Raw genomic sequence first — 23,446 nt, 5'->3', positions numbered from 1 at the left:
GTCCTATACACCCATCTGGGTCCATTTAGCCAAGGTGATTTTCACAGGGCAAGAGGAAAACAAGCGTCAGCGCTGCTTCCCTCCGGATGGGCCTCGCTGTAGAGATGGGAAAAGGGCAACTAAAACACTCCAGGGACTGGAGCATCTTCCATATGAGGGAAGGTTGCAACATCTGGGATTGTTTCGCTTAGGAAAAAGTAAGGGGAGAGATGACAGAGGTGCACAACATGAGGCATGGTGCGGAGAATGTGGACAGGGAGGCATTTTCCTCCCACCCTCACAATACCAGAAGCCGAAGGGGCCCCCCGCGAAGCGGAGCGGTGGGAGATTCAGGGCAGAGAAGAGGGAGGGCTTCTCCAGGCAGCGCAGTCGCACCACGGAATTCGCTACCACAAGAAGCGGTGATGGCCACCGGAATGGATGGCTTCAAAGCGGGGCTAGACACATTCCTGGAGGAGCAGCCGATCCGCGGCCACTAGTCCTGGCGGGTCCGTGCCACCTCCAGCACCGGGGCGGCGAGCCCATGCTCAGCCCGTGCTGGGGCACGGGCGGCGGCCTGTTGCGCTCGGGCCTGCCTGCGGGTTTCCCGTGGGCAGCCGGCCGTGCAGTGCTGCGCGAGACGGACCCCGGCCCGATCCAGCGGGGCTCTTGGGTTGCTGCGAAAGCCCCGTCCGCGCCCGGAGGGCGGAGGCGAAAGCGGCGCTCCGGGAGGAGCCGGGCCGCTGACGTCGCGGGGATGCCCCCTGCCCCCTGCCCGCGGGCGCCGCCTTCGCTTTCGCTTCCCCGGGCGGCGGGCTCGGGCTCCCTTCCGCTCGCGGGAGCCGCGGCCGCGCCCGGAGGTCGGGGCCGGGCCGGGCCGGGCCGGGCGGGGCGGGGCGCTCCGGGGAGGGGCGCTTCAGCGCTGCCTCGCCGCGCGTGGCGTCGCCCGGGCGCGATCCCGCCGGCCGCGCCGCTCCGCGTCCCGGGACCGCCGAGGACGGAGCGCGCGGGGCGGCCGCGCCAGGCCCGCGCACCGTGAACCGCGGGGCTGGCTCCCGGGTAAACGTGCTCCGGATCGGGCCGGGAGCGCCCTCGCTTGGCTTCCCTCGGGGGACTGGCCTCCGTGGGAAGACCTTAGGGCCGCGCTCCCGCGTCTAACGCCCCGACTGAAAAAGCCAATCTGCGGCAGTCTTCGCCACCCTGGCGCTGGCTGGGGGCTGCTGGGAGTTGTAGTCCAACACACCCGGAGGGCGCCAGGTTGGTGAAGACTGCGATACGGGATGGGAAAGGGCTTAATTTGGGCTGGATCTTCCTTCCGGGGGAGGGGGGTGTCTTTCCACGCAGCCCTTACGCCTCCGCTATATCCCGTCTTCTCACCCCCCCCCGCCCCCCATCCTTGCTGGAGAGCTCCTTTCTTCCGCCCCGATCCCTGCAGCCCAAGAGAACCGAACTCCTGTTTCTCCCCCCCCCCCTTGCTTATTTCCCCTCCCCATAAAACCACACCACGGCTGGGACTCGCTTAAAGAAAGAATACTGATTTATTAGTAATAAATACCACATAGTACAATCTAATCTCTAAGCGGTTCAAATATCAGCATTTAAAACCCCAGCACTTATAGAATCAGAGAATAGTAGGGTTGGAAGGGGCCTATAAGACCACTGAGTCCAACCCCCTGCTCAGTGCAGGGATCCAAGTCAGAGCATCCCTGACAGGTGGCTGTCCAGCCTCATCTTGAATGCCTCCAGTGTGGGAGAGCCCACCACCTCCCTATTTATTTATTTATTTATTTATTTCTGTACTGCCCAATAGCCAAAGCTCTCTAGGGAATGGGTTCCCTAGGGAATGGGTTCCATTGTCGTATTGCTGTAACAGTCAGGAAGTTTTTCCTGATGTTCAGCTGGATTCTGGCTTCCTGCAACTTGAGCCCATTATTCCGTGTCCTGCACGCTGGGATGATCGAGAAGAGATCCTGGCCTTCTTCTCTGTGACAACCTTTCAAGTACTTGAAGAGTGCTATCATTTCTCCCCTCAGTCTTCTCTTCTCAAGGCTAAACAGGCCCAGTTCTTTCAGTCTCTCTTCATAGGGCTTGGCTTCCAGTCCCTTGATCATCTTTGTTGCCCTCCTCTGAACCCTCTCCAGCTTGTCTGCATCCTTCTGAAAGTGTGGTGCCCAGAACTGGACACAGTACTCCAGATGAGGCCTACCCAGTGCTGAGTAGAGAGGAACTAGTACTTCCCGGGATTTGGAAGCTATGCTTCTATTAATGCAGCCCAAAAGAGCATTGGCCTTTTTTGCAGCCACATCACATTGTTGGCTCATATTCAGCTTGAGATCGACAACAATTCCAAGATCTTTCTCGCTTGTAGTGTTGTTGAGCCATGTATCGCCGATCTTGTAACTGTGCATTTGGTTTCTTTTTCCTAGGTGCAGAACTTGGCATTTATCCCTATTAAATGTCATTCTGTTGTTTTCTGCCCAGTGCTCCAGTCTATCCAGATCACTTTGAATTTTGTTTCTGTCTTCCAAAGTATTAGCTGTCCCGCCCAGTTTTGTGTCATCTGCAAATTTGATCAGCATTCCCTGCACCTCCTCATCAAAATCATTAATAAGAGTGTTGAAGAGCACTGGGCCCAGGACTGAGCCCTGCGGTACCCCACTCGTTTGAGAAGGTCCCATTGATAAGCACTCTTTGAGTCCGATTCTGTAGCCAACTGTGGATCCACCGGATCGTTGTTTCATCTAGCCCACTTTGAGCTAGTTTGCTCATCAGGATATCATGGGGCACTTTGTCGAAAGCTTTGCTGAAGTCGAGGTATATGATGTCTACAGCATTCCCACGGTCTACAAGGGAGGTGACTTGATCAAAAAATGAGATCAGATTTGACTTGTTTTTGACAAATCCATGTTGGCTTCGAGTACTGCATTATTTTCAAGGTGCTTCCAGATGGATTCCTTTATCATCTGCTCCAGAATTTTCCCAGGGATTGATGTCAGACTGACTGGTCTGTAGTTCCCAGGTTCCTCCTTTTTACCCTTTTTGAAGATAGGGACCACGTTAGCCCTCCTCCAGTCATCTGGCACTTCCCCCGTCCTCCATGATTTCTCAAAGAGAATAGACAGCGGTTCTGAGAGTTCTTCTGCCAGTTCCTTTATTACTCTAGGATGCAGTTCATCTGGCCCTGGAGATTTGAACTCACTCAAAGTAATTAGGTGTTCCCAATCTCAAGCTGCAATCCTGCCCTTTCAGCCTGTACTTCGCCTTTGCCAGGGGGGTCATAGACCCTCTTTTGGGAGAAGACTGAGCCGAAGTAGGAATTGAGCACCTTTGCCTTTTCTTTGTCATCTGTTATCGTTTTGCCATCCTTATTTAATAGCTGAACTACCATTTATTTCCTCTGCCTTTTATTAAAAACCATTCAAAAACTACAGGAACAATCATGTTTAAAACGCACTCTTGCACAAAGCTGCTCTTCGGAACAGTTTTTTTTAGGGAACACGTATGCCCCCCCCCCGCTTGAATCGGGCGATGCTGACTTCCGAGTAAGCGCCCGGAGGAGGGGGGCTGTACCCTGTTCATTTCAGCCTGCCTGTCCAGCACCCAGGCAGGGACGGTGCTACTTTGCTCATGGAGCTCCTGTAGCAACCTGCAGTGCAGGGATTTTGCAATGTGGGGAGTTCGTCTGTTTCTTATGCAAAACATTTTTTCCTCCTCCACTCTGTCTTTGGCCAGAGGCTAGGTTTATACGACCTGGAGGTGTTGACCTGGTGTGGTGGGTCCTCTGGGGAGGACAGGCCCAACCACTGCGGCAGAGCTCAAGATCAAAGTGGTTTTTCTCCCAAGGCCCCACTCAGTTCAGCAGCTTAGCTGCCCTGAAGCAGAGGCTGCCCTTCACCCCATCTTCCTCCCCTCATATGCTGCCACTCAGACTCTGGCTTGTCTTGGGAAATCATCTTTTCTGTTTGTTTGTTTGTTTAATTTCTATACTGCCCAATAGCTGAGCTGCCTGGGCGGTTCACAGAAATTAAAACCAAGAAGTACACAGTAAAACAATACAAAAATATAAAACCATTAAAGCCACAATTCATTTGTCACTCAAAAAACCTCAGACATAACCCCGCCAAATAGAGCTACTGCGTTTCTTTCCTGTTTTTCTTCCCTCTTTGACCCTTTTGTTGTATGCAGAGCAAGACTTATAGTTTCCATTGAGAGAGGCTGAAGGCATCTATCCACTGTTTTCATGTGTACGACAGGATTCTAGAAGGGGGCCAGAGAATGGTGTGAAGGCACATGATGCACCAACTGGTGTGGGGCAGTTTGGCCCCCTGAGCAGTGCCCTGGAGAGACAGAAATAAGTCCCTTTGAACCCCATGGTGTACTAAAATAAGCCCATTTCAAATCGAAACTCTGTCGGAGCACAAGCAACGCCCACCGCTGCGCACAAGGAACTTGCTGATTTCACGTAGGGTTTTCCTGCCAAAGTTCAAGCTTATAAAAGCTCTGATATTTTTGGCTGAGTAATTTGGGTGTGATGGTGACTTGTTTTGTTTTGATTTAATACACAGTGGATATTTGAGAATATGTAATACAATAATGTATAAAGGAGCAACAGGAATAATTTAAACTATGGCAAAACTCTTGAGAAAAAGAATTAGCTTGTCTAGTATACAAATGCTTGTTGAATTTGCAGGATATTTTTATCATTGGAAAAATGAAAAACAGGGAAGATGGTGACAGGTATAGGGGGAGAAAACTGAAAGACTGACTTCCTCTTTTGGAAAGGAAAAGTGCTCCAAAACTGTCAAAGTGATATCATGTGTTCAATTCTGTTGGTAAAGGAGTTGTCTGCCAGCTTGAGAGTTACACAGAACCCTTCACAGAGCAGGTGTTGGCCTGTGAAAAACTCAGGCTGCAATTAATTGGCTAATGACAGATTTTATTTCACTTCATTTTTTGCCCTTTGGGACTTTTTCACAACTGGGGAAGCTTGTGCAACTCCTCCTCCTCTTCTTCTTCTTCTTCTTCTTCTTCTTCTTCTTCTTCTTCTTCTTCTTCTTCTTCTTCGGCCAATGGTGGCTTCCTGTTTGTGAGCAGTAGCCTGTGTAACTTCTAACTTTGAGTAGGCTCAGTGGAAGCTACCACTGCATGTCACCACCTTCGTATGGATTAGCTTTTGGCATAGGTGGGTGGTAGAATTGCCAGCAGACCAGGGAAAACTGCCTGCTGTCCTCTTGAGCTTTTAAGAACAGCTTTTTCCTGCCATGGAAACAAACACAATCCCCCACTAATGTCTGTAGATCACTTGCTATTCAAAGCACAGGAGCAAGGTGGGCCTGTAAAAGTTGGCAGCCCTGAGAAGGGTTCAAAAGCTCAGTGGGGCTGTTATGTAGCAGAGCACGTGCTTTCCATGTAGAAGTCTTGGGTCGGTCTCTGGATAGGGTCGGGAAAGGCTCCTGTTGGGAACCCTGGAGTGCTGCTGCCCATCAGAGCAGACAATGCTGAGGTACAAGATGCACCAATCAGGGGAGGCTGGTGGCTCTGATGCGAAGCACCTTAGGCAGCTCTTTCAGAGTTCTGAGTGAAACCCGGAGCGAATCCACCACCCCACTGACATCAGAGCCACCAGCCTCCACTGGCACCAACAGTCTGTTTTGGGCCAAGGCAGCTTCTTACATGTCTTCTCTATGTGTAGCCAAGTGTCATGCGCAAACCCCCCGGAGCTAGCCCCAACTTGTTGCTAGTGAATGCATCGGCACAGTCCTGTAGGCCATGTCAAGCCCACAATGTGTTTGCTCTTTCTGTTTTGAACAGCCTCTGAATTCTGTGGTTCTGGATGCAGCTGGCAGGAGCAGTGTTTATGGAGGACGCAATCAGAAAAGGTGGGGATTGCGTGAGGACAAGGTGGGCGTCCTTGGGGTGTGTGTGCAGAGCAGAGCAGTTGGAAATGCCCCAAGGACCTCCTTGCCTCCTTCTTCCTCTGGAATGCAAAGTGGTTTTCCTCTTGCTGGGTTGGGGAGCAATCAGTAAGACTCATTGCTGAAATGAACAGGAGCAGGATAAGTGCATGTCTTACTAGGCCCAAACAAGACTTCCTCTTGTCCAGTGCACGGTCCTGCTGGGAGACCTGAGAAAACCTTTGGGTTTGGGAAAGCCTCCTGACTTTGAAACAGCTATTGGTGTGGTTTTATCGGTCTTGATATTTTGCTCGCTGGGTTTTTTGTTGATTGGGGATGTGTGATTTTATAGGTGTCAAAAAGGAGTACAATATTTATAGTTCAAAATTGAAACAGAAATGAGGAATATTTCTGAGTCCCCATGTATAGGATTGCGCTGTAAGTATAAGAATAAAAATGTTTGGAGAAGGGCTGACAAGAGCATGAAGCAGGGCCTTGTCTGTGTTGGTGCCATAATTGTGGTGTGCCCTCCCCGACTGAATACCACCGTGCATCATTTTTGCTGACCTTTTAAAAGGTTGGCTAGAGCTGGTCCTGCCAGCTATTTCAGGTAATTTTAGGTTTTATTATTTCTGCTGTGTTCCCCCTGTACGCCCTTTAAGACGTTTTTACTGTGTTGGTTTTATTGTAATTGGTTGTTGCTATTTTGCAAATTGTCATTTTGGAAATTGTCATTGACACATCACTTCGATCACTAATTTATAAATGAATTTGTTCCTAAATCAATAAAAAATCTGAATCCATGGTCACTGCAACATCCTGTGGCAATGAGTTACATAGGTCGATTGGCCAGACCACTAAGCCCCTTTCTTGTTCCCAGCTGAGCAGCAGGCCTTGAGGCTGGCGGAGGCCATCAGAGGAGGGGACGAGGAGGTGGCCCAGCAGTCTGCTGCCTGGCTGGCCAAGCGACGTGCTGCTGTTGACGTACAGGTGAAGCAAGAAGCCTACCCCCTACAAGAGATCAGGTGACTGCGTAGGAGCTGGTGAATGATGTGGGAACTGATTTGACAGCAGGGGTGCAGAACCTCAGGCTCGTGGGCCAAACCTGGCCTGCCTAGGGTCCCAGTTCAGCCCTCTGGGGTTCCCCAGGTGGCCACACCCCTTTCCCTCCAACTGCCAGTTGTTTGATGGTTTCCTGGCTTTTGTGTGTGTTGTCCCCTGCCCCTTCTAAAAGGTTGAAATGCCTCCCCTAAGGCAGTCAACTGAAATAGGCCTGTATGTTTTGTATTTTTGGCCCCACCCCTTTTGCCTTGGCCCCACCCACCACAGGAAGGCAGCCTCTGAGAGCTACTCTGAAATTGAATTTGGCTGAAAGAGGTTCAACACCCCTGTTTTTTCCACAGTCCAGTAATCGTGGGCTTATAACCTCTGAACTCCCTCCAACCTCTGGTCTGTTCAGCTGTTCAAGAGATGAAATTAAAGGTTGAACTGGGCCAAGAGACTTCATACCTTGCCTCCCTTTCACACCAGAATCCGGCTATCATGTGAACACGGCAGCAACAGGGCTATTACCTTTGAATAGAGACACGGTGGCCAAGGCAGACAGTGCGGGGGGGGGGGGGCAGATGAAATAGATCTGCTTGTGTCAGGAGCGGTGGTTAGCTCAGGATAACAACCCCCCAAGACAGCAACTGCTGACTTTTGGTTTTGTGAATGAGCCGGTAGTTGACCGAGCTCTTAAAGAAACAGGCAGCCATTCTCCTGAGAATAAAGAGCCCTCCACGGCGGGCAGGTGGGCACGAACAGGGGCCATGATCAGCAGACAGGGTGAATGGCCTTGGCCTTCTCACAGTTCATTTCCTGTCTTCTCATAGGCTGCAGGTGGGTGTGGAAGATGCCCAGATGAGCACCATCCCCATTTACTTGAAAGTTCAACCTTGCATGACCTTGGCGTCTCTCAAAGACATGGTAGGGGCTGTCGTGTGGGTCTTGCAGAATCAAACTCGCAGCATCCATATCAGCTGCAGGATAATCCTGGATTCGGAGGCTGGGGAAGTGCAGGCATCTTTGAATGGAACAGCTCCTGCACGCAGTGAGCCCTCTGCCTTGATTGCAGCAAGAGAGCTGTGCATGCCAGCGCTCCCCTTCCTGTCTCGGGAATTGCAGCTTAAGAGCAAGTGTGTGAGGTTCAAGTGTAGTACAGAACATGGGTGGCTGTGAATCACAGCCTTTTCTTCACGTTTCTGGCTCTCATGGGTAAAGCATGCCTGATGTCAGACCGTGGGCATGTGCCAGAAAGGGAGGGAAGAAGTGCAGCTCTGGACTCAGGCCCTGTAACGGTCCTAGACACTTGTTGTTTCAATATTTCCCAATTTGGCATGTATTAAAAGGTTTATTTTTCAAAATATGGGCCTTTATGGGAAAGTAGAGATTTTCAAGTTGTGACACACAGTCAAAGGGAATCTTGGGCCAAATTTATGATATGGTTTTGGGGATAGATTTAAACCTAATCTATAATTAGGTTAGGAAAATAATTAGATACCCTAATTTCAGAAGATGAGTAGAAATGGATCTGGAAGAAGGTACTGCAATTTATATTATGCGTGGATTTTAAAGAAAGCTTTTATAAAATCTTATTTAGGTGGTATTTTGCTCTACACAGGTTGAGTAGTATTTATCTGGGAGTTAGTGATTTGTGCTGCTGATGTGGAATAGTATGGGCAGATTTGATTCTTATTTATTTATTACATTTCTAATCTGCCCAATGACCAGTATTCTCTGGGTGGATTTTAGTACTGGACATGTTCTAAGATGGTAAAATACTGGACGATGATTCTCAGCTACATAGAAGAGATGGCAGGGTATAATTTGCCATTATATCTTTTAGTGTTATTGCTTTGTGCTGTATGATCTGTTGTGTTACCTGAAGATAGAGAAATGGTCATTCATTGATGGCTGCAAGAATACCTATTAGCTGTAACTGGGGAAAAATTGGATTCTGCATCAATAACAGACTGGTTGTTCAGAGTTCTACATCAGCCTTCCCCAATCTGCTGCCCTCCAGATGTGTTGGACTGCAGTTCCCAATGGCCGTGGTTGCTGGGGATGATGGGAGTTACAGTTCAACACATCTGGTCAGCACCACGTTGGGGAAGGCTGGCACACACAATTAAACTGATGCATATTTACAGATATTTCTTGGTCTTTGATTTTTTACTTTTGGGCATTGGTATGTATTAATGGGCAAATTTGGTATATTATCTGTGTTAATTCATGCAGATTATTAATAGTTTTTGCTATTAAGTATTATGCACTTCATCTTATTGAATATATATTACATTAATGTAATGTTGAAAATAAATGTATATTTATAGAAATGTTGGATAAAGGAAAGGAATCGCTTTGTGATCCATCCTTAAACTTGCAACTTAGTGAGGAGTAACTGTTTATGGGGCCATTTGATTGGGGTTAAAGACAATGAAGCAAACTGTTGAGTTGCACAGGAGGCTTCTTTGGGTCTACTGAACCCGTTTTAACAAGTTCCCAAGAAACAGTTGTGACTCCGGACGCTCTGGGTGGAGGCGTGCTGCCTCTTTGGATGGACTGCAGCTCACTCTTTTCTCTTGGCTTAGATGTTCCTCCACTACGGTTTCCCTCCCAGCATACAGAAGTGGGTGGTGGGACAGAGGCTGCCTCGGGACCACGAGACCCTTCACTACCATGGCATCCAGAGAGATGGCGACACTGTCTATCTCTACCTCCTCTCTGCCCGGGCAGCCAAGCTGAGCAAAGACACCTTCGAGCGGGACCATGAGCGCAGACAGCTGGAAGGTAAGTAGGGTGGGCGACATGGCGGGTGGGCTAGCTGGAGAAAGGACTATCCAGAGAGCCCCTGGAAACTGGGGGTGAGACTGTGGCCCCTGTTAGGAGGCAGTGGCAGTGTACTGGAAGGTGGTGGATATGGAACTGGTGAATCCAGGCCTGTGGACACCAAGGATCCATGTAGGTAGAATTTTCATTCATTCATTATATTTCTATACCGCCTCATAGGCGAAGCTCTCTGGGCGGGTCACAAAAATTAAGAATTGTGTGCATCGGGAGCACTGCTTTAGCGCAGCTGGCTCCTGTAGTTCAGATTTGGGGGCGATGTGCTGGTCCAGAGACCACATGTGCATGTGTCTTCCCGTTTGCATAGCTGACTTTCCAAGGGGAGCATAGAGGAGTTCCAGGGAAACTGTGCCTGTGGGGCTTAATTGGAACTGGGGATCACCAGGGCTCAGCTCCAGAACCTTCTCTCCGGTAGGGTGGCAACTCGAGTTCTGATTTGAACGGCTGAAATGCTGCTATGATTGCACCACTTCACTTTCACTGAAATGGCGTAGATGGTGTGTGCCACTAGGGGCTTATTTTGAGAGCTTCCGCCTCATTTGCATGCACTGCTGAAGAGGCAAGTCTGTTTTTTGTTTTAAGTGCTGGAAGCTGAAAACGTAGGCTGAGTGGTGGCTTTCTTCTTCTGCAGTGCAACTGCTGCTGTAAGAAGTCCAAAGAAATATTTGGCTCTTCAGTATTTTTTTATGATTATGATGTGGATCATTTGAGAGGACATTGCAGGCCATATTCAAAGAAAAATCTAGGTGCACCCGCTGCTGTAGCATGCCTGAAGCTAAGCTGGTGCATACCAGCTCATTGCCTAGGTGGGGGCTTCATGGAAGCATAGAGGAAGCTGCTTTAAACCGGGTCAGGCGACTTGGCCCCCTAGTCCAGCATCGTCTGCTCCATGGGTGCAGAACCCCTTTCAGCCCGAGGGCCGAATTCCATTTTGCAGAAGCACTCGGGGGCCTCATTCCAATGACGGGCAGAGCCAAAGGCAAAAGGGAGTGGGACAAAATGCCAGCGTATTTTAGCTTAAGGCTCTGCCTGCCAGGAGCTCAGCCTCTGGAGAGGCAGGTTGACCTCTTACAATGGGGGAAAATGTGCACTGAACCTGGGAAGCCACCAAAGGATCGGTGGTTGGGGGGAAGGGGTGTGGCCTTCTAGGGAACCCCAGAGGGCCTGATTGGGAACCCTGGAGGGCTGGATTTGGCCCTCGGGCCTGAGGTTCCCCTAACCCTGCCTGAACCAGACACAATGCTGCTGGCTTCCACAGTTACTGCTCTTGACTGTGTGGCCTAATCCAATGGATTCCATTAGGAACCTAGGAAGCTGCCTTAGACTGAGTCAGACCCTGGGTCCACCTAGCCCAGTAGTGTCGACACTGACTGGCAGCAGCGGCGCTCCAAGGTTTCCGGCAGTTTTTCCTAGCCCTACCTGGAGATGCTGGGGATTGAACCTGGGACCATCTGTGTGCAAAACAGGGGCTGTGCCACTGAGCCACGGCCCCTGCTCTGACCTTTCTAAAAAAGAGAGGCGAGATAAAAATAGCAAGTAACCCCTTTTTAAACAGAAATAATTGCAGGCCTATATTATATAGGTTTGGGGCTAATCAGGGGTGGGCGATATGTGTGCAGGACTCATGCTGTGATGCTGCGCAGGAGATGAGCTGTAGCTCAGTGGCAAAGCGCTGGCTTTGCATGCAAAAGGTCCCAGGTTCGATCCCAGCATCCATGGGAAGGGCGGGAAACGTCTGAAATCCCAAAGAGTCACTGCTGGGCCAGTGAGTAGACAGTACTGAGTGAGGTACATGGACCAGTAGTCTTGACTCAGTGGAAGTGGTAGCGTAGTGGTATATTTTGCAGTGCAGGAGCTCATCCTGACAGTCCTCGTAGCCACACCCCCAAGACAGGCCAAAAATGCTAGAGGATCCATACCAACAAACCAGTTCTAGCCGTTCTCATCTCCATCTAGAAGCAGGTCGTTTGTAAACCGAATGGGTCTTGATGGCCCATTCAAGACCAAGCCACCCCCAAAGACTGTGCATTCCAACAGGGAACATTAGATGGTTGCTTGGGAAATCCCCCCCGCCAGCTGTCATGAGAATTGCAGCTAAGCTCAGAGGGAACAGGGAAGTCTGAGCGGGTGGCAGATGACCTCAGCACCCCTGCTAATGGAAAGTACCGGGGCTGCATCCTGGCAAGCCTGGCTCCACTACACCGCTAGGTGTAAAGCAACGTCCTATGTCCCTATCCCGTGATTGGCCTAGGGATTGTGCCCAGATGGCTTTCTGCTGACTTCCAACCACGTTGTCCTACCCCTAGGCATCCAATGCTAACAAAAAGGGGAAGCCCCCAGGGGATGCCCAAAGCCAAAGGGGCAGGCAAAAAAGACGTTTTATTCAATGATGGTCCCAGTGCGTTTTGGACCACATGCAGGTCCTGCTTCAGGGAAATCTAAAAGACAATATACAACATGTATAGACTTAAATATTCCCTGTGTTCAACAGTGTATGCCACATCCGTAATACAAGCGTCCAACACCACACCAAAATACAGAAAACTGTAAAACCTCAGGAAAAAGAGGCTCAAAATATGCAAACATTCACATCTCTCAGAGGTACCTGTGACTTATAATGCAACAAGTGTCGTTTGCTCTTTAAACGTCAGCCTCCTGTCCTCCGTTAGATCTGGGAGAAGAAGCTAGGCATTTAAGCGCACAAAATCTGATTAGAAACAGTTGCATGTGGCCCGAAACATGTTGGAACCTTTTTCTTTCATTGAATAAGATACCCCTTTTGTCTCCCCCTTTGCTTTTGGCTTTTTAGCTACACCTAGACACAGCAGGAGGGATCCTGTCACCAATGCCACCCTTTCCTCCTTTTGCCCCCCGATTAGAGTTAGGCATTAGAGAGGGCGTCCTGCTACCACGGGGGACAGCCAGATCGGCAGCCCCGCTTGCCGTGGAGCCCTCGGGCGTCTCGGGTCCCAGTGAGGAGACAAGTGACTCCGCTCCACCTCCCGCTGCTGGCCCTCCACAGGTAAGGGGTGGCGAGGCGGCGGGGCACAGCTCGGGGCGCCCTTACTCCTCTTGGGCCGTCCCAGCACTCTCCCTTCTCTCCCGGCGTGGGCGGCGTGCTAGGTCGGCTGGGAGTGCCCAAGTTGTACCTACCTCAACAAGCCCACCTGGCCTGGCTGTGAGATGTGCTGTGCAGAACGGCCCAAGGGCTACTTCACGCCGGAGGACTATCAGCCGGATGAGGAGGAGCTGGAGCGGCTACAGAAGGAGGCAGAAGCTACGCGCCAGTATGAGCAGGTGAGGCGGCACTGGGGCACCGTCGTCCGCAGCCGCCGTGTGGACGGAGAGGTGACCCCTGCAGGCCATCCTGGTTCTTCCACACATCCAGGGCTGAATTTCAAGGCAGAGAGGGGCCGGCTGGGACTCAAGCCTGTACTGGAGTCTGACAAACAGGAGTTGGCCTATAGCAAGCCTTGGAACGCTGTCTCCAGCGGAGGCTGGTGGCTCCGATGTCAGTGGGGCAATGCATCCGCTCCAGGTTTCAGTCCGAAGCAGTCAGAACTCTGGCTGGGACCTTGGATAGCTCCGCTAGAGTTCTGACTGAAAGCCAGAGTGGCTTCGCTGGCCCACTGAGATCGGAGCCGCCAGCCTCCACTGGCTTTGTCCCTCGCTGTGTGTTTCTTAGTGCACGCACACAAGCGCAGTAGTGTACACTGGCTGTAAGGTGCTGTGGGTGATGAACTGGGGACTGGTAGATAGGAGGCTGGCTGGGGGATTCTGGGAGTTGTAGTCCATCACATTTGGAAAGCACCAGGTTGGGTAAATGAAAGGTAACCTGCGAACACGTTTCTTAGAGCTGCCCTGCTGACTGTTGGCGTGCGCTCTCTTTTTTTCTGGATGCAGGCAAAGGAGCAGCAGAAACAGAGGAACTACGAGCAGCTCGTGCAGCTGGACGGGCAGAGCCTGGTGCCCTCCGATGGGGCCGTGGAGTGCCCCATCTGCTTCGTGGCCCTGGAGCCCGGGGAGGGGGTGACCTTGCGGGAATGCCTGCATTCCTTCTGCAAGTAAGTTTCCCCGGAAGGGTCTGTTGGCCCCAGGCAGTCCTGGCCAGAGATGTGCCCAAGGCTGCTGGGCCTGGAGCCGTCGCTTCAAGTTGTGAGGCAGCGGCCTCAGGCAGAACCAGCTCCCCTCGCATCTCCCAGCATGAAGGGGAGGGGCAAGGGAAGCCCTTGGGAACAGCCCAGCCTGGGGAGGGGCCTCAGAGAACGGGCGGGGCCTTGGAAGTCCCCACGGGGAAGCCTCGCCGGCTGGAGGTTCCCCATCACTGGCTCAGAGGGTGACCAGTGACTCATGTCGTTCCTCTTTCTTAAACTCGTGGACTCTGCCCTACGACTTGAGTCACTCCAGTAGCATCAGTGCCAGTTTTAAAAGTATCTTTGGAAGGCGTAACCCGGGCTTCTCCTTCTCCTTCACCTCCCTCCCTCTGCTACCCATCTGGCTTTGGATAAAAGCAGGGGCAAGATCTCAGAGGGCGATGAGCTGGGAAGCAGGGCCATTTCACCAGCCCTCCTGAAAGAACACTTGCCTTTTCCCTCTTCCCTCCCCAGCCCTTTTTCCTTTTGTGTCATGTCTTTCTAGATCGCAGGCCTGTGAGCAGGGACCGTTTTGTTTACGTTAATTGTACATGAGCTGCTTCAGGACTTTTTGGCTGAGGAGCGGGATAAAAAGGGTTTAAAAATAAATAAACAAGATGCGTAACTGAAGGCAGGAGTATGGGAAGGGGTCAACGTGGCCATGCTGGCTGAGGGATGATGGGAATTGGCGGTCCAGTACTTCCGGAGGGGAGCAGGCTGTGTGTGGGAGGCTGCTCTAGACAGTGGCCTGGTTTGATAAGGAAGCTGCCATCCACGAGCCTCTTGGGTTCCCCAATATCTCTCCCCAGGGATTGCCTGCAAGGGACCATCCTCAACAGCCTGGAGCCTGAAGTGCGCTGCCCCTACATTGATGAGAAATACTCCTGCCCAGGGCAGTTGCTGGAGCGTGAGATCAAAGCGGTAGGCATCTAGGCAGGCCCCGGCGGAGCAGGGCCCTGTCTGTATTGCAGGGCCTGGAATGCGAGCTGAGGACACACCTGCCCCCCCCCGCCGGCCGCGCTTCCCATCTCAAGACACACGGGGCCCGCCCTTAGGCATGTCAGCTGCTGTGCCCCATGAGCTGAGATGCTGGCAAAGGTCTCTCTTTACCAGGTCAGCAGCAGCGAAGGCTCTGACCAAGCCTTTTCATCACCTTGGCTCCTCACTCCCGTTTGTCTAGGTCAGGAGCGTTGAGCCTCTTTCAGCCCGGAGAGCCGAATTCAGTTCTGGAGAAGCTCTCGCGGGCGGCATCCCAGTGGTGGGCGGGGCCAGAGGCGGAGGAGGTGGGGCCAAAATGCCCAAAGCACCCACATAGTTAAGTGTCAAGCTCTTCCCGCCAGTAACGCGCTGCTTTAGGAGAGGCATTTCAGCCCTGAGAGTGGGGGGAACTGGGCAAGGCCTGGGAAGCCGCCAAATGGGGGAAACCAACCTGGTCCATACATCAGCCAGAGTGGGAAGAGCTGCAGGGAGCTCCCTCCAAACCTATCAGCTGGAAAGAACACACAGCTCCAACTGACAGTTCCCTTGGACTGCAGGCTCTGGCCTCATCCATTGGCTGGAGAACCGAGGGCCCCGGGGGGCTGCACCTCCTGCCTCCCAGGAAGGACATTATGGCAAGGGGGAGATTGGTCAGTGATGTATTTGCTTTCCTTCCCCTCCTCCCTCCCAATCCCCTTTCCTTTTGTGCCGCGTCTTTTAGATTGTAAGCCTGAGGACAGGGACTGCCTTAATATTCACCTTTGTAAGCTGCTCTGGGAGCCTTTTTCAGCTGAAGAGTGGGGTAAAAATTTCCTAAATAAAACAAATAAAGGGGCATGGCCTGCTAGAGAACACTAGAGGGCTGGATTGGTATGCTAGGTGGGCCGGATTTGGCCCATGGGCTGGAGGTTCAACACCCGAGGTCTTGGCTCATGTACAGGAGAAACCTGGTGGAGGCTGGTGGCTCTGATGTCAGAGGGTGGTGGATCTGCTCCGTGTTCCAGTCAGAACTTTAAAGGAGATATTCAAGGTGCTCTGCACCTTGGATAGCATCTTTAAGAGTTCTGACTGAAACTTGGAGCGAATCCACTGCCCCACTGCCCTCGGAGCCACCAGCCTCCACTGGAGAACCCATAGGGCTGCCCCGCGAGGAGAGGGCTCTGCCGAGGCCTCTGCCGCTGTTCCTCCTGGAACGGTTCGAGAGGCCTTTGTCCACAGACCGCCTTCTGTGGGAATGAGTCAGTGGGCAGAGCCTCTTCTGCCAGACTCCGCTCCACTCCAAATATAGCCCCTCTGGGGGGGAAATGGTCGCTGAGCAGATTACAGAGCCGAGGGGTCGCCAAGGAATGGCTGGTTGGCTTGGGAGGATCAGGGGTCACCTGGCATCGCATCCCATCCACTGACTGTGGATGGCTGTTGAGACCACAAGCAGCGGGGCACGATGACAGGGCTTCAGGCAGGGGGCTAGATATTTGGTGGGGGCCCAGTTTTAATTGGTGGGTCTGAGAGTCATTTCTGTTTGAGTCTATTTGTTAGCTTCAGTGTGTTACTCTTAATTCAGAGCAAAAAAAAGAATGGAAGGAAGGGCTCCCTTTCATATTTTCTTTTTCATACCCTACTACAGTAACACCCTGGAGCCACCAAAAAAAGATTTCCAAAAAGAATGGCTGTTTGTTCTCAGCCCTACCAGTTAAAATCGTTCATATGACATTTCTATCCTGCTCTTCTAAGACACGGGTGCAGAACCACAGGCCAGATCCAGCCTGCCTGAGTCCCAATCTGTGGTCTCACCCCATTTCCTACTACCATGGATTGTTTGGTGGTTTCCCAGCATTTGCGCAGTTTTTTCCCCTTTCTAAAAGGCTGAAATGCCTCTCCCAGGGCTGAGGCACTGGCAGGAGGAGCTTGAAGCGACACTGGATTTTTTTGCTCCGCGCCTTTTGTGTTGGGCCCCACCCACCGCCGGACTGCGGCCCCTGAGAGCTTCTCCGAAACGGAATTCAGCCCTCAGGCAGAAAGAAGTGTGATACTTGTTCTAGGAGCTCAGGATGGTGTACATTTAATCCTCACAATAACCCTGTGAGGTAGGTTAGGCTGAGAGAAAGTGAGTGGTGCAAGGTCACGTGGTAAATCGAAGGGCTGACTGAGGATTTGCACCAGGCCTCCCTGAACCTAATCCAGCACTCCAAACCACTGCATCACACTGGTACTTCATAACTGGGCCTTGCTGATTAAAATGGGTCCCTAGTTGAGCTACTAAACCTTTGATCCATTGATCTGCCAGTTACAAACTTGGAAGCCCACTATTGATCCCAGGTCACCCTCCCAATATCCTGGGCAGCCTTCCCCAGCCTGGCATCCTCCAGATGTTTTCGACTACAACTCCCAGCATTCCTGTCCATTGGCCATGCTAGCTGGGGCTGATCAGAGCTGAAGTCCAAAACATCCCAAAGACACCAAGTTGGGGGAGGCTGTTCTGGAGCAGCGGCTTCCACAGGTAAAGCTATTCTCACGAGATACTTGCAAGGAGAGAGTCCCACATGAAAAGTATTACTGGGGGAGCCGGGCAACCTGGTCCCCTTTCCGGGGTCTTCTCTGAGCTGTTCTGGGCATGATCCATAGCTCCTGAGCGAAGCTGAATACCAGCACTTCTTGGACGTGGGCATCTCCATCGCTGAGAACCGCAGCCGCTCCAGCTACCACTGCAAAACCACAGACTGCCGGGGTTGGTGCTTCTACGAGGACGACGTGAACGAGTTCCCTTGCCCTGTGTGTCAGAAGGTGAACTGCCTGCTTTGCCAGGTGAGATGCTGCACTGCCATCTGTCCAGGGGCGCCATGGCGCTTGCAGGCGCAAGTCCTGCGGGGAACGTCGTGTGGGCAGAGGAGGCCCATAGACCGGTGGCGGAGGGCAAGCAGAGCGGTGGGCTGATCCTTGAGCAGCCTGAACACTTCTAAATATCTGCTGATGGGTGAAGCAGGAAGTGCTGAGGCTGGATTAAGGCAGGTGGGATGCAGAACAGGGTGTGAACTTGTATATATGTTGACCGGTTATTTATTGATTTATTTGACTCGTACCCTGCCTGTCCACCAAAAATGGCACTCAAGGCAGCTTACAATCACTGATAAAATCTGTTAAAACAAACACAATTAAACACAAGACAATAACAGTGTAAATCAGCCACCCAACAGACCCGCTTACCCACCAAAGGCTCGCTTGAATAAAGCGGTCTTTGCCTGCTGGCAGAAGGACAGCAGGGAGGGAGTGATGCTAGCCTCCCCGGGCATGGAGTACCACAGCCAGGGAGCGGCCACTGAAAAGGCTGTTTTCCATTTTAAAGCAGCCTCCAAGTGTGTTGGACTACATTTCCCTAGCAGTGGAGGCTGGTGGCTCTGGGTTTCTGTCAGAAGCAGTCAAACCTCTAAAGGAGCTATCCAAGGTGCTTCATTCAGGTAGAATATTTATATGGAGGAAATGGAAAACTAGGTCATTTACTGCCCATTAAAGGTGTCCAGAATCTTCCATCTTGGGACTGATCCAAGTGGATGCTTGGGTCAACTCTGCTAAGACAATACGCATACATGTCCCCAATTTTGGGGGTCCAAACAAATGTTTTATAACAGCCAGAATTCAAACTGTGTCTTGTCTACAGGCTATTCACGAAAACATGAATTGCAAAGAGTACCAGGATGATCTCCAACTCCGAGCTCAGAATGACCAGGCGGCACAGCAGACCACGGCGGTGTTGCTGGTGAGACAGAGTGGCTGCCTGAAGAGGGGAGGGAGCCATGCACCCCCAGGTTCAGGCCCCCAGGATGCCATTAGCAGGGCCTCTTGGTTCACAGTTGCTGGAACCGAGAGCTGGACCTAGTTCACTTGCAACATAAAAAACCAGAATGGACCAGGGCAGGGGGGCAGGACCGCTTTCAGCCCAAGGACCGAATTCCATTTTGGATAAGATTTCGGGGGCCACACCCCAGTAGCAGGTGGGGCCAGAGGCAAAAGGGGTGGGCCCGAAATGTCAAAACATACCAGCATATTTTCACTTGAAGCTCTTCCTGGCAGTAATGCAGCCCTAGGAGAGGCAACTCAGCCTTTTAGACTGTGGGAAAAGCTGCATCAAAGCTGGGAAACCACCAGATGACTGGTGGCTGGGGGGAAGGAGCTGGGGCAGGGGAAGGGAATGTGGCTCTCTGGGAAATGGGGGAGGGCTGGATTGGGACCCCAGGAGGACAGGAATTGGCCCCCTGGACTAGTGGATGGTAAACTGCCTTGGGTCAGGGAGACATGGGTTTGAATCCCTGCTTAGCCATGAAGCTTGTTGAGTGACTTTGGGCTAGTCCACTATCTCTCAGTTTGGGCTATCTTGTTGCAAGGAAAATATGGGATAACCTCATATGCTACCCTGAGCTCCTTGGGGGAAAAGTCAGGATGCAACTATAAGGTGGTGACTAGCATGTACAAATTATTATTATTATTATTATTATTATTTTATTTTATTTTTTACATTTCTATACCACCCCATAGCCAAAGCTCTCTGGGTGGTTTACAGAGCCTATCACAGTTTGAGGGTGCAGTCTGAAAGACACTTACTAGGGACTTGCTTCTGGGTAAACATCCATAGGATTGTGCTTCATGTGCCACAAAGAGGCCTTTGTTTTACTGCTCCCCCCCCCCTCAGATGCATTGCTTTTCAGCAGAGCCATCTTCATGCATTCAGTTGCCTGTCAAGTTTTGAGTAATCAGAGAGAGGGAGGGAGGTGCCTGTTCCTTGACAAACTGGCTTCCTTCCTCAGAGGGCCTTGAGTCAGGGTTGTATTCATACAAACATCCTCTCTGCCCTTGGAGTCTAAATGGTACAGTCCCAGCAAAACCTGCATCAGGCAGTTCTGCTGCACTCTGGCTGTTGGTTTGTCTGCCACCTCTCCCTGCTCCTTGAAACGGGAAGAGGCCAGGCCCAGCTGGCTGCATTCGCACAGCTCCCCTCTCCTTCCAGGGAATGGTGCAGAACGGGGAGGCCATGTACTGCCCGACATGCAGGATCATCGTCCAGAAGAAAGACGGCTGTGACTGGATCCGGTGCACCGTCTGCCACACGGAGATCTGCTGGGTGACCAAAGGGCCCCGCTGGGGGCCAGCCGTAAGTGTTGACAGAGCGCGCCAGGAAGCGTGGACCCCCTCTGAGTGGGAGGCTGCCATGCCCCTTCAGGGCAGTCATGTACATAAGTACAGGCTCAAGGCTTTGGAAGTTCTCTCCCCATGGCATTAGCTCTTATGCCTAAGCAGCACCCCAGAAGCCTTCACTATCTAACTGCCTTGTGACCTTAGGGAACTTTGGTGCACCTTTCTGGCCTTGCAAGATGCAGCCAAGCCAATAAATGTGTCTCAAGAATGGGGCAGCCACTGATGTCCTCCCAAGGTAAAAGGGAGATGCCGCCATCACACCTAGCATCAACGCTTCTCGAATTGCATCCGGAGCTGAGAAACTTCAATCAAACCCTTCCCCTTTGTCACTAGAGGCACCAGCTGTACTAATAGCTTCAGTGTGTTGAAACTGTAGTTATTGTGACATATCACATCTGTTTCCACATCTGTGACACAACCATGTGGGTAGCTGGCCTAGAGGAGGATTTGGACTCTGGGTTGGGCAGAAGATAGATCAGGATCCACTGGTGGCTCTGGATGATTAGCAGGAGGTTGGCAAGGGTTTCTGACCCCCATGGTTTAACAATAGCAAGTCAAATTGAAAGGTGCTTTTTAAAAACCTCCACCGTGGCTGGCCTTGTGCTAATCACTTGCCTCTTAGCCTCAGTGCTCCTCACCTGTAAAATAGTATTAATGGGTTGCCCTTGACCAGGTCTTTGCGAAACTCTGCTGAGCACTTTGAGTTTGGGGTTTAGAATCTTTGATCCATAGTAACTCAGATGTAGGTTTGGCGTACGGCTCATGGGCTGCAGCAAGTGACTCCGCTGCCTGCCAGTATTTTGCACACAGCTCTGATTAGCAGGCCTCAGGGTTCTAGTAAAAAAGAAAGTAGTTCCCACAAGCCCACAATCTGCCCACTCCTAGATTAAATGAGTCAGTGGATGGCCAGCTAACCTACACAAGCATCCTGTGGATAGGCCTTGGCTGTGGTCAGGGCTGGATAAAAGTTATACGGAGGGGAAATTTCTATAGGGAAACTGCGTTATTGCTGCTGGGCTTAGGCCTCCAGCCACATAAAGAGGGAGATGTTCGCAAGGCTCCCATTTTGAGGCCTTTTGCTACATGGTTGCTGGGGAAGGAGATGAGCTAGAAGGCAAGACTTCTGGGGCAAATGCAGCCATTTTTAACACGAATGATAAATTCCAGGCGTGTGGTTGGCTTTTAACATGAATGATCTAGTGCAGGTCTTCAACCTTTTCAGACCTGACATTCAGTCTTTGGTCTGAATGCGCATTTGGGGATCCATTAAATTTTCACCATATCTTTGTATAGTGGTATTACTGTTGTTGTGTCTCACGACAGGTCAGCCTGTGACCCAGTAGCACAGCTGGCTGGAGGTGCTGGGAGTCATACTCCAAGACATCTGGAGGGCACCAGGTTGGGGAAGGCTGCAATAATGGGTCTCATCCCACCAGTTGAGGAATAATGATCTAGTGGAAACGTGTTTTTCCCTGTTCTGAGAACAGATGTGATCTTAAGGTGCATATTACCAGCTGCTGATAGTTATTGGTGCATCATGTATGGTCTTGTTTCCAAGAGCATTAAAACATTTTGCAGCTGTGAGACGCCAGAAACCAGAGATAGGAAATTCGCAGTGAAAGGAAATGATGGTGGCAAAGGGGCTGTTCCACACAAGAAAGGCAGATCCGCCCTCTGTCCCAACCATCCTTAGGCCTGCAGTACACATAGACAAATACAGGGCTGGAAGTGAGCCATTCTGGCTATTTCTGGCCACAGTCCTAGGAATCATCATCTTTATGCCTAGGGCCAGTTGGGCCTGCCCTTGTGCTTCATGAGAGTTATGTGCACATCTAAGACGCAGAAACATAGGATGCTGCCATATACTGAATCAAATCACCTAGCTCAGTATGAGCTACACTGACTAGTGGTGGCTCATCGGGGTTTCAGACAGGGGTCTTTTCCAGCCGTACTTGGAGAGACCAGGGATTGAATTTGGGAAGTCTGCATGCAAAACGTGCTCTACCACTGAGCCACCACCCTTCCTTTTCCTTCCTTGCAGCAAATAAGAGAACCTTTATGGAAGACTAGATGACTGTCTACAATTTAGTGACTATGCATAAAGAGGAAGGGTTTGTTTTTTCTTAAAAGGAATCACATCTACTTTCCATGAGCAGCTCCATCCCCTTTTTTAATGACAATTAGAGAAGTATCACTTCTACAGCATGACTTCCCCCTCTAGTCTCTTTGTCTTCCTGTTTGCCTTTCTTTCATTTGTTGGCTATTTCCTTTCCTCTTTGTTTCCTGATCCTGACCTCGCCTATACAGGAAGTTCTACATTGTCCTTTTACTCGTCAGCACCCTACTGTGAATTTCCTCATCTCCTGTTTAAGCAGCCCTGTGAGATCATCCACTTGCCTTCTCTGGCTCTTTCTTCCTTACCCTCTTGCCTGTTTCCTTCATGCTTTTCAGCCCTGTCCTCATTTTACCCAGGGTTCCGGTGATACCAGCGGGGGCTGTCGTTGCAAGTTGAATGGGACTCCCTGTCACCCCAACTGTCAGAACTGCCACTAATCAAGAGGGAAGAACTCAGTTGGGCTTTTGAAAGAACAGGCTGCCTCACTTGGAAGGACAAAAGCCAGGAGCACCACCAAGCTGAGTTCTGGACAACTGGGCTCATCTGCAGTCATGACCAGGAAGCTTTTGCAATTGGTGCTTTTGCCTCCAAGCAGATCAACTTGCACAGACTCATCTTTCATAGAAAGACTACTTCCTTTCTTACGTTTCAGTAGATTATCAGATGATGGGACTGAGTGGAGATGCTGGCCTCTGCCCCTGGGGACGTGTTGTATTCTTACCATATATCATGTAGCCATCACGTGGAGAGGCTTTTCCTAATGTCATTGGAGATGTTCTGGCTCAGCCTTTCTCCACGAGCAGGACAATTTTTCCTTCTTTTGTTCCCCTTCTGCACAAGCAGCATTACTTTCTGCATCCTTCAAGGCTATTGACTAGGAGCTATGTGCATCCTGGCCAAGGCATAAGATGTTTAGCTAAAATCTCTGACCCCTGTCATAGGATCCGTATTGCCCTACAGTACATTAGAACCAAGCTTGCTGGCTCTGGATTCACTACACGATGTGCTGGCTCAGGGTATATACGATCTTATTGCCCTAATAAAGAGGTATTTATAAACCGAGCTGCTGCTGCATTTTTCTGCAGATAGTTCAGCTGCAAATAACTTATTACTTAAGACCATGTTGGGCTTTGGATTTAGTAGTCCTATGTTCACGCCTTCTGTCAGCCTAGCTCACGGAGTTGATGTGAGGATAATATGGACTCATCTAATCTGTCCTGAGACCTTAGAAGTAAGGTAGGTGGGAAATCTGCAGAATGGTTCCCAAACACAAG

At 51.0% G+C, this 23,446-nt stretch overlaps 1 protein-coding gene across 1 annotated transcript; it reads left to right on the top strand.

Moving 5' to 3' along the window:
- The first annotated feature begins 877 nt into the window (after nucleotides 1-877).
- RBCK1 (RANBP2-type and C3HC4-type zinc finger containing 1) lies at nucleotides 878-23,234 on the top strand. The gene is made up of 13 exons (XM_084854518.1): nucleotides 878-1,236; nucleotides 5,791-5,858; nucleotides 6,754-6,898; nucleotides 7,748-7,841; nucleotides 9,506-9,704; nucleotides 12,641-12,783; nucleotides 12,885-13,058; nucleotides 13,665-13,825; nucleotides 14,704-14,815; nucleotides 17,495-17,674; nucleotides 18,525-18,623; nucleotides 19,869-20,012; nucleotides 22,529-23,234. The coding sequence occupies exons 2-13, from the start codon at nucleotides 5,813-5,815 to the stop codon at nucleotides 22,607-22,609; spliced, it is 1,578 nt and encodes a 525-aa protein (XP_084710644.1). The 5' UTR covers nucleotides 878-1,236; nucleotides 5,791-5,812; the 3' UTR covers nucleotides 22,610-23,234.
- Nucleotides 23,235-23,446: the final 212 nt, after the last annotated feature.

The sequence above is a fragment of the Heloderma suspectum genome, chromosome 4 (assembly GCF_057233095.1).
Source record: "Heloderma suspectum isolate Gila_16-S chromosome 4, 16-S_ref, whole genome shotgun sequence".
NCBI lineage: Eukaryota > Metazoa > Chordata > Lepidosauria > Squamata > Helodermatidae > Heloderma > Heloderma suspectum.
This window is presented reverse-complemented; position numbering and strand designations above follow the sequence as displayed.